The following is an 11608-nucleotide window of genomic DNA, read 5'->3' on the forward strand; positions in this document are numbered from 1 at the left end:
TAAAAGTGTGCATTAAACACATGCAGCGGCCTCACTCTTAGTTCTCAGACCCACAACAATTACCAGCATTTTAAAACACATTACCCTTAGAGAGGTGAGAGGCAGAACACGTTAAGAGCCAGGCTAACAGTGAAGGAACATTCAGGCAAAGGCACACATTGTATAAGCTATAGAGCGTCTGTTTATAGATCACATAATGTTCCTCAACCTTTAGGGATGTGTGTCATTTCCTGTTTCACTAAGAAGCAGGTACATCTTAGGGTGACTGCAAAATGTTATTCAACTGTAATTATCCTTTAACAAAAAACCCTGAGCATCAATGAAATCCATTATCCCCACTTGGGATGACAGGCAGGAGAGAAGGATGAGGTGAAACCAGAACGAATAAAAAAATCCCTCACAGCATGTAGCTTGCTAATTTAAAAAAGATTAATGAAGGATGATAGATGAAGAGTGAGGATGACTGGAAAAAGAGACATTTCTCCCCTCATTCTCACAATACTCTGAACCCTCTCCTTCGCCTGTGTCCTCTCCCTCTCGCTCTCTTTACCCTCTGCTTGCCAAACACCTCTCTCTTGTGTTCACATGAAAGACAATTAGACCCAGCGACATCAAACCCTGCAATGACAGTTGGTGTCCACACACACACACACACACACACACACACACACACACACACACACACACACACACACACACACACACACACACACACACACACACACACACACACACACACACAGAGGCCCAATCCACCTCTCCTCTGCCAGACAGCTCACTGTTTACTCCACAGTTTAGCAGACTTTCATTGTGAAGTGTACGGAGTGATGGATGCACCTCTAGTCATTAATTGTATTGATACCTCACAAATAAAGGAAAGTCCTCATTGATATATGAGAATAGTGAGTGAGAGGCAGGGGGGGTAGTTTGTTTAAATAAGACATCAAAAAGTCCTCTTTCTGTCTGCTTACAATCATCAGTATTTCCATTTTACAATTGTAATAAAAACACCACTCATGATTGGTCAATATCAATGTTTGATACTGCTAGGATTTTCATATTTTCTACTTTTGTAGATGGATTTAAATTGAATACTAAACCTTTGTGTGTACTGCTGGAAGCTCTTGACTGCTGACCCCAAGTTCCCTAGTCTCCAGCCAAGGACCCTTTTGGCATCTTCTCTCACATACTGTATGTCTCAAGAAATAACAAAGATGTACAAAGTATATATATTAATGCAATACAGTATTAAGAAAGTGAATGAATGGATGAATGAATGACTAAGGAGCTCACCTCTTACTGGAGTAATCAGTCTATTGATTAAGTCAGCTTTTCTCATGGAATTGACCATTTCTTATAGATTATCAATACTTGGGCCATTTAGGCCATTTAGGGGTGACTGGGCAGGACGAGCACTGTTGCTACTAATGAGCAGGGAATTGAGTCACATTTAGAGGAAAGTACCTCTGTGTGTAAGTCTGTGTGCATTTCAAGTGCTGCATTCAATGTTTTTAGTAGATAAAAAGTGATCACGTATTGATTTGAGTTAATTATTGTCTTGTTCTGACATTAACAGTGAAATAAAAGTATATGTGCATGTCTTTGCGATTATCATGCTAGGGCAGATAATTAATTAAATCTTAGACTCAAAATGACAGGGAGAATTACAGAGGTTAACACACACACACACCCCCCCCCACACACACGCACACACACACACAAACGCACAGCTGAGTGGTGGGAAGGAAAGGGAAACCCGAGCTGGACCAGGAGTGGGATAACAGCAGTCCAGGAATAGTGGCAATCGATGGATGGATAGATGGGTAGATGGATGGATAGAGGGAGGGGGGTGTGGTGGTGAGGGGGGAGAGATGAGTGGTCTCCTGGGTGGAGTGGTGATAGTCTTGCTGAGTGTCTGTGAGACCAAATCCTTTCCAAACTGAGGGGAGAAAGGTAGGAGGAGAGGAAGAACAGAAAAGAAAGGAGAGGTAAAGAAACAGAAGGGGGAAAGAGGCGAGGAGAGGCGAGGAGAGGAGAGGAGACTTAACAGTGCCATGGCAATGAAGAGAGAGGAACACATTGAAAAGAAGTGTAGAAGAAGCATGGGAGGAAATAAGAGGAAACAATTGTTTGAAGCTGTGCTAGGAGTTGAAATAATACATACATACAGTATTTCATCATTGCCCTCTAAATGAATCTAATTGGTCTAAAATATTATTAAAGATTTGGTTTAAATTATTACATTACGATAAAAAAATTTAAATTGTCCAATGATATTAAGTGTGTTAAACTTCTAAACAAGATAAGCTGTGGTGCATTACTTAGCAAATACTTCATATTTAATGAATAAGGACTAGTTCAAACCATCCCCAGTCAGTATGAAATAAAATGTGATTTACCTTACACATCGTATTCTTGTTTTGCGGGAAATTAATCAGCAGCACTGTCGCTTAAAACCTCTGACAACTAGTAAACCTATTTATTGATAAACATAGTTTGAGCAGATATGTTCAAATTCAACTGCAAAAAAGCCTCTCAAAACGATGTATGACAATTATAAAGTAAAGCATGCACACGTTCATAAATAGCAGACACACACACACACACACACACACTGAAAAACACACCTAAAATAGCTGTAAAAATAGGTATCGATGAGAAGCATAGTCAATGACCATCAGAGGAAAACAGAGACCACCATTAGCCAGCCAGTCAATCGCTATAGCATTCTGGGTAATTCTAGCACACACATACATCCAGACACAGAGATACACACATCGACAGCAAGATGACACCTCTCAGGGGAAACTTAACCACACACACACACACACACACACACACACATTCACACAGAAATGAGTGCAGGAATGCATGTGTTAGGCTTTGCCATTGCTTATATTATTTGAGTCTGTCCCGTTAAGCTTTATATTCCTTTTTTTCTCTTCATGCTTACTATATCTGATTTATTATACCTCTTGTTTTTTACCCTTTTTTCTCTCTCGGGGGTAAAGTGGTGGCTGCTTGTTCCTAGGGGGTCTTAACCAACTCTCAATAGTGCAGTGCTGTAGTGTGTGTGTGTGTGTGTGTGTGTGTGTGTGTGTGTGTGTGTGTGTGTGTGTGTGTGTGTGTGTGTGTGATTGTACATTAGTCATCCAGCTAATCAATGGGGAAAACCACTGAGCCTGGGCCCCTGCTTATGTTACCATCAGTTCTATTCATAGGGACAAACACATATCCACAGGCCCCCCCTCCCCCACACACATGAAGACACACACTGTTGATGCAGAGAGTTTGATTCAGGCCATTACATCCAAACTCAACTTTAGGAAATAATTTGGAAAAACGATTACAGCAACATGTATAGAGAACGAGCTCAATGTCAGCTGGTACGCTAAACTCTCAGTTTGAACTGAGTTGTACAATTCAACACAATGTGAAAGACAAGTGGATAAAAGCATCCGTACAGTTCAATGACCAGAAGCAAAACATGCACCAAAAGACAAGGAACACATGTATTACTGACTCAAATACAGTTCTCAAACACATCAGATGTGTATAATATTTTTGGCAGACACCTGTAGACTGACAGAAGATTTTTGACCTGAGAACTTCACTATTTATTTTGTACCAATTGTGTACAAACAGTGTCAGCCTTTGACTGCTCATTACATTGTTCATCTGAATGCTATGCTCTTATGCTGTCATGCTGCACGGAGCGCTTTCAGATGTTGGCAAAACAGGCATTCTGCTGGCCGAAAGGTTTAAGAATTACACCATGTAGTCGCAATTGGCATGTCAACCCCTTTTCTCTATTTCACTTCTCCCTTACTGAACTGTCAAACAAAGCAAACATTTTAAATGTTATTAATAAAACATTTTAATAAATTAAATACAAAAAATGTTTTTCCATTGTAATTTGAAAATAGGGCTATATCTAAATCCAATTAATTATTACAATGTAACTTTTTCTCTTTGACTCCCTTTACTGTCTCACCCTCCCCTCTCTCCCCCTTATCTGTCTTTCCTAGTGGGAGTGAGACAGATTAACGTCAGCGTTGGTTTTACTTATCATACTGTAGCCAGCACAACCCTGCAAGGGATAGAGTGGGAGCAAACAGCATCACCACTCAACACAGGGCACACACACACAGGGCACACACACACAGGGCACACACACACAGGGCACACACACACACAACACAGGGCACACACACACACACACACACACACACACACACACACACACACACACACACACACACACACACACACACACACACACACACACACATACTGTACATAGGCACATGAAGTTGTACATTACTGATGTTCTGCGCGTTTAAATGGTGGTGGTTGATACTGAGAGGTTCTTGAGGACCCTGAATATTCAAAAGGCTCATTTGTTTATGTTTCTCTATGTTATATGTTCTGCTTTAGCCACGGTGATATAAGCAATTCTAATAAAAGGAATTGAAAGTCTCAAGAAGTGGGCTGCTCAATTGAAGAGCTTACTTGCCTCATAAGCAAAAGGTTTTATTGTAATCCAAGTTAAGAGAACATTTCTGATACTTTAGATTTTTCGAAATATTTCATAAGCCAACGGCAGATCTTAATCTGTTGTGTCGCATTAATTTTGCGCTGGCTAAATATTGTTTTGGTTATTTGCGGTCAGCTCGGAGCCAGCTCCATATTCGGGAAAGAAGCCAATGGATTTTGTGCATACTTTAAAAATGTTGTATGTATATTTCTATGTTCATATATATTCAAGTCTTTTTATGCATGTTTGCATGAATAAATAAATGATGTGCAGTCGATGGGTTGGCAAACCCCCTGTGTACGGGTATATGCAAAGTTATGTGCACCTATCTTTGTGTGTTACTCAGAGGTCCCCCCGCCCTCTGAAACACAAACACAAACATTCACACACACAAACAGTTAGAGCTTAATGAAGCAGAACTCAGCCTGGTGCCCATTAGCCTGATAATTAATAATTTCTCCCTGCCTCCTAACACACTTATCAACTTGCAGAGGAGGTTGTGTGTGCATGTGTGTGAGCGCATGTAGGGTATGTGTGTCTGGTTGCGCCTGCCAGGGCTTATGCACGTTGGCAGATAAGAGATGTGGTCGGTAATGACATACATGTATGTGCACATGTTTGCACAGATGATAGTTTGTATGTCACCACCGTTATTTGAAAACATCAAATGCCAATTAAAAATCACACTGCTGGTTGTTTATTACTTAGACTTAGATGTTGTTTGTGATGCTGTTGTCCACCACATTGATATCAACGCGTGTAGGGTAAACACCAGTAACATCTCTCTGTATAATGCAATAGAACACAACCCAACCAACACCACTTTCCAAAATACCCATGCAGTTGAATCAACAAATGTTTTAAAACAATTAAAAATAAAACTTATATTAAAACGTCATGCATATTCAGGACTGTTTGATTAGATAGAGCTTTGATCAGCTCCAATCTGATCAGGCTGAATCAGTTTTATTTTCTCAAAATGTCTTTCTGAAGTTAAATGGATTGGTGTTTGCACCAACATAAGAAATGCAGCTTTTTAATTGAGCGCCTGACCAAACCTGCTGCAATGGTTCAGCCTCAGGTCAGTTTGAAGAGAAGCTATGCAGATTCATGAAGGGGTTTGGCTTGGTTTTTGGGGCCCATTATGATCTAGCATTGGACATCACTGAGTGTATAGCAGTTCTAAATATAATGTACCTTGATGTTATGGGAAGGGATCCATTCGGTGTCCTCTTCTTCCTTCTTCTCTGTGTCACCTGTTCCAACTGCTGTGATCTAGATATTGTTGGAAACGGGGAAAGAGAGGAAGAGACAGAGAGGGAGAAAGCAAAAGGAATGAGCAAAGTTCAACAGCAGCTCTACAGTTCGCTGAGAGAAAGTCTTACTCCTCTTTCTCATTCAGCCAACTTCATTCTTTCCTTCTGTCCTTTATTTATTTGTTCCTTTTTTTCATGTTCTCCCTTATCCCCTTTGCTGCACTCACACTTCCTCTATCCCCTCCTTCACCTCCCTTCTCTCTATCTCTGTGAATAGAACATCAAAAGCCTGTGAGTTAGATGGGGAGTGACAGTGTTTGCTATTGGTATGCAGGCAGACATGTCTGCTCCAAAGTGTTAGTCTAAAGGCCTCGGCTAAGTGTTTGTCAAGACTTAAAGCCATTGTTCTCGTCTCCTCTCCTCTCAGATCTCAAACTGCTCCCTTTCTCTCTCTCTATCTCCCTCTCGCTCCACTTTTGTACTTTGATGGAGCATTTTACTGCTGTGAGTGTATGTGAGTATGTGGGGAAACCGTTTTGAGGCAATGTGTGTGTGAGAGGTTGGGCATTGAGAATGTGTTCACTTTAATGGTTATGTTTCTTTGTGCCGGCATTTTAATATTAAGCTAAATCCATCCACTTGTTGCAATTGGGGAATATTGGCTCCCACAGAATAACAGTATTTCTATGTCAAAGTGATGTTATTGTGTTACACAAAGCTTCACAGATTATCAAGATTATTTTATGTGGTTGCAGAGTGGTTGACTGAATAAAAATGGCTCAGTGTACTTGGTTTTGTGATCATGTTATCCACTAAACAGTGTAAAACATGTGTCACAACTATTAAATGTATCTTGCTGTCGTCAACATTAATTATTATGACAATACAATCATCAAAGCAAAATTGTTCCTATTGACACACCCATATTACCCCAGACTCTACATTTGAACACATCATGCACTACTCTCCAGTATTTTGTGATTTCTGAGCTACAACATAGAGGAAAGTGTAGAAAAAAATGCAATCCAGAGTTTCAGCAACTTGTTTTAAATTGTGAAGTGGTCCGACAAAGATTAATGTAAAGCATTTATGGTATGTAGAGCCCTAAACCACTAAATTCACATTTCACTGTGAAAAATAAGTTCAAAACTTTTTGTTTTGTTTTACTTAGCCAAAAATATTTTGTTTACAATGGGGCTCCCATAATGCCCTTTTCCTTCCAATTAAAAGGGTTTGAGTTTGGAAAAATGTATATTAATCGATCATCTGATGTGAATGAATAATTAATGGTTTTAATGGTCTGTTAATCCAGCAATTTGGAAAGCTGTACTTACAGTTTATGTGTAATATCAAGCACACCAGCATTGTGTTTGTCCATATATAAAACCAGCTGTTTGCTTGGTCCTTTTTATAATTAGCTAAATCAATGACAAGCTGAACAATCTAAAATGCAGTCGGTTGATTCATATAGTAGAAGGCATTTGTTCAATATAACATAACAACTGTAATGCAATTGATCTAAGTAAATATTGAAGGTGTTGCTCCCTTTCGTTTTCTGTCTACCATCTTTCTCTCCCCATCCCTCGACATCCTGCCGTCTCTCTTGACTCTCACCCTCTGCTTTGTTTTCAACTATCCCATCTTCCCTTGCATGCTTCCCTCTGTCTCTCACTGCTAAACTCGAAGCATTTGTGAGTGTGCATGTGTATGAACACAACATTCCTGCCAGGGTTAGACTCAAGGCCTGGAAAACAGAAAGCAGCTCTTTCTTTGAAGTCCGACCCAACGTTCTATAGGGTGGAACTGTTAATCACTGATAACCCTGCAGCATCTCATCTCTCCCTCTCTCTCCCTGTGCCCCTTCCTTTGTCGCCCTGATCTCTCTTTCTGTTTCTTCACCTCATACCTCTCTCCCTTTCTTATTGTCTCACTGCTATTTCTCCCCCTCTCTCACCATCGAGTCAGTATTCACAAGAGAATTACCATCTTATAGTGGTGTTTGGCTGATCACCACTTTTGTGTGTGTGTGTGTGTGTGTGTGTGTGTGTGTGTGTGTGTGTGTGTGTGTGTGTGTGTGTGTGTGTGTGTGTGTGTGTGTGTGTGTGTGTGTGTGTGTGTGTTGGTAGGTACTGTCAGTGGTGTGGCAGTGAGCCTACTGGTGCCAGTAAAGCACATTATGAGTTGATTTTGGCGAAGGAGGCTGGTAATTCCTTTAAACCAACAAAGCCGTTCCATTAGCCCCCCGCTGGTATCCTGAAAACACACACTGTAACACTCCCAAAGCACAAGAGAAAGCATGGCTAAACCGTACACTCGTACACAGTAGCATCCCAAACAATGTCAACATGCAAGTAAGCACACTTGAACAACTTGAAACCTATACTCTAAGTGCATTACTAAACACATACTTGGAAACCACATTCATTCAGGTCATTACAGACACACTCACCACTGGAATATCTGAATGCTTATGTGTGCACACATCATCCTCCAAGACTCAATTGCTTAAAGGGGACCTATCATGCAAATGCACTTTTTGATGTATTTTATACATAAATATGTGTCCCCGGTGTGTCAGAAAATAAAACCCTGTCTCTTTTCCTCCGTGCACAAATCTAAAAATGGGGGTACAACGGAGCTGATCAAGATTTGCCATCCTATCAGAAACGTCGCTATCAGAATCAAGGCCCGACGTATTTTGGACGTAATATGGTCTTTATTTACATTAGCAAGCATCGCTAACAGTCAGAGCTAACCTGTACTGGAGAGAGCATGTGTAAGAAGCAGGATATAAAAAGGAACTCACCTTGTGATAAACCCGCAAGAGAAAAAGCATTTGAGCTCCATACTGTTTCAGAAATAATCCTTGACGTGGTTTTGAACATGATATGGCGTTTCATCAACGCAGCATTTTAGACAGTATCTGCGGGGTCCGCATGAGCAGGCATAAGCTCCGCCCCCTCTTTTTAATTTTTTGTTCAATTTTTTGTAAAGCTTTATAACCCGAAACAGCACTTTAGTAACAGGGCTGAAACGGAGGGATATGAGGCATGGCTATAACGGGTGATCTGATTTGGTATTTTGAGCAAAACACTTCATACACATGTTTTTTATATTTTTTTATATATCTGAGACCTATGCTATTGCCTAGAAATAGCATGATAGGTGACCTGTTTTACATCTAAAATTTGGAAATCATAAAATTATTCTGACTGTGGAATCAGAAGAAACCGCATCATCACTTGGTTTTGTGTATATTCCTCTATAGTTTGAGTATCCTTTGGCTAAATGTAGGTAGCTGAAATCACCCCGTTTTTTGGGTTGAAATCAAACTAATTTTAACGTTTCCTATCGTAACATATCGCTTGTTCTACAGTATCTTTAGAGATTAACATTTAGGTTTATTTTGACCCAGTGATACATATGGAGAGAAGCGAAAACAATGTGAAACAGACAGGGTAGCAGACTAACTGACAGACAGACAGCGTACAGCGTGGCAGCTAGGGTAGGAATTTCACGGCGGCCATGGTCGTCGTTCCCCCTGGGTCTGGCCGTTATGCCCCACAAATAATTGTACGTCCTACCTACGACCACCATGGCCTTTGTGCCGCTCACACTGTTAAAATCTCGAAGTTGCTTTAAAAGCGTCAGCGCAGTGGTCTGGTTTCTGAACTGCATTATGCTGCATTCACAACGGACGCGATGCGAATATTCGCATTGCTCTAATCGAGTTTCACGGCGGCTGTCAGCTGTGTTTACTCCTGTCATTCAAACAGGACTCGCTGGAGAGAGGGTGGGGCTTATATCCATGTAAATACGGTGGTAGAAACAAAATAACAAAATAACACATTTTACCTTGATTTAATTGTAATACACGTTTCAAAATGATGCCGAAGCAACTAAATACTGATAAGTGATAACGGTTAGTAAAAACCAGGAATTAATGCTTTGACAAGTGTGTAGACAAAACGGCAGGCGAAAAACCTTTTAAAATGCGTGTTTTCTAAATGGAGATCGGATCGATCAGGATAAACTAACCTGTAGCTGCTCTGTCCAAACCCACAACAACGTCCTAAAGACAGAAATAAAGCAGCGACTGTATTCGCCACGAAACAGACAGTCTGTGGTTTATACTTGTTTAACTTTTATCCAGTTTCTGAACAGATATGAGGAGCTGTGAGCTCTGTGTACAGCTAACGGCTGATGTTTTGGTTTTCTGATTCAACGTCAGTGGCTGAGATCTTTACTGCTGATTGGCTACCGTGAGAACGCGTCACGCGAATTTGGCGCTCGAGTTGAAAAAATTGATTAAAGAGACCTCATACACACACACACACACACACACACACACACACACACACACACACACACTTTTGCATTTCAAAGTATTGCTTGTTCATACAGTTGAATGTTAGAGCTTCACTGTGCACTGCTGAATGATGTATGTGCAGAGTTTGATCCTTGAAGGCTGTTTCTTCTGCTCTGAAATTGAATATATTTGTTACATATTAATAGAATGTTAGATTTGTTGATTTGATTTCGGATTTATGAATGGGAGAAGTAGTAGATGGAAAACATACCAAACACTTCATTATTAAAAGTAGAGTATTTAATTTTTATATACGGTAATACTAAGAAGCCATAGGCCCATATGTTTATAATGTTTGACATTATTGATATTAAAAAAGTGATTTGTTTTCCATGTCATTCGTGTGTTTTTTCTTAACAGAAAGTGAAGTTATTTATTTGTAAACTCCAAATCCACATTCTTCCCTCAATGGCCTTTGTGCCCTGGCATGTGATCTTTGTGCCCTAAAAAATGGTGTGACACCAAAGGCCAAATGGCCTCCCAGCTGGGGGGGCTGTGGCAAAGTGGTTAGTGCATTAGTGGTGTTCGGATCAGGAAAGCACAGGTTCAAACCCCACTGCAGTCAGCATGTCGTTGTGTCCCTGGGCAAGACACTTCACCCCAAATTGCTCCTGTGGGGATTGCCCACAGTATTGAGTAAGTAAGTCGCTTTGGATAAAAGCGTATGTAATGTAATGTAATAATGTCATGTAATGGAACGTTCTCACAACGTTAAGTACAGGTTCTAATAATGTTTTAAAGAAACGTTTTAATCCGATGTTCAAAGTACCTTTTTAGGATGTTTATTATTTCAAATAATGTTCCTATAAGGTTTAAGGTTAACAAAGAGATAACGTTTTGCCTGCAACATTCTGGGGATGTTTTTTGGCCGTTGTTGAGGTAACATATTATAGATGTTCTTTTATAAAACGTTCCCTCAATGTTACATGATAACAAAAGAAGAACATTTTCAAAGCAACATTTGGATAATGTTTTCAGGAGGTTATTATTTTTTTTAAGAAGCACGTAATTCATGACAAGTTGTAAGCCAGAGATGGAGTACTCGAATCCTGGACTCGTACTCGAGTTGGACTCGAGTGCCGATTTTCGGGACGCATGACTCGACTCGGACTCGTGCACATTTCAACACATATATCCACGAACAGTGGCGGCTGGTGGAAAATATTTTTGGTGGGGCTGTTGATATAGAGGTGATGTAATGGCCCCATAACATCGTGGTTCTAGGGCCAGGAACAACCAGGCTGAGTCGGGCTGAGTATGCTAAACTAGAGAGAGAATCGCTAAAGATACTGATACCGGATAGTAAAAACCATGAATTAATGCTTTGACATGTCTGCAGACAGACGGCAGGCAAAAAACCTTTTAAAATGCGAGTTTATCGCATGAACAACAGTATGCACACACGCACACACACTTTATTGTATTGTATGAGAGAGGTTCCAGGTT

At 40.4% G+C, this 11608-nt stretch overlaps 1 protein-coding gene across 1 annotated transcript in view; it reads left to right on the forward strand.

Annotated features, from left to right (window-relative positions):
* The first annotated feature begins 10634 nt into the window (after window positions 1–10634).
* Window positions 10635–11608, forward strand: part of LOC104965450 (MAP/microtubule affinity-regulating kinase 3-like) — a 4189-nt gene continuing 3215 nt past the window's right edge. The window contains exon 1 of the mRNA XM_010794406.1: window positions 10635–10668. Coding sequence (XP_010792708.1) covers window positions 10635–10668 — 34 coding nt within the window. The remainder of the gene's footprint in view (window positions 10669–11608) is intronic.

This window comes from Notothenia coriiceps, unplaced genomic scaffold (assembly GCF_000735185.1).
Source record: "Notothenia coriiceps isolate Sejong01 unplaced genomic scaffold, NC01 NC01_scaffold00037244, whole genome shotgun sequence".
NCBI classification, from domain to species: Eukaryota; Metazoa; Chordata; class Actinopteri; order Perciformes; family Nototheniidae; genus Notothenia; species Notothenia coriiceps.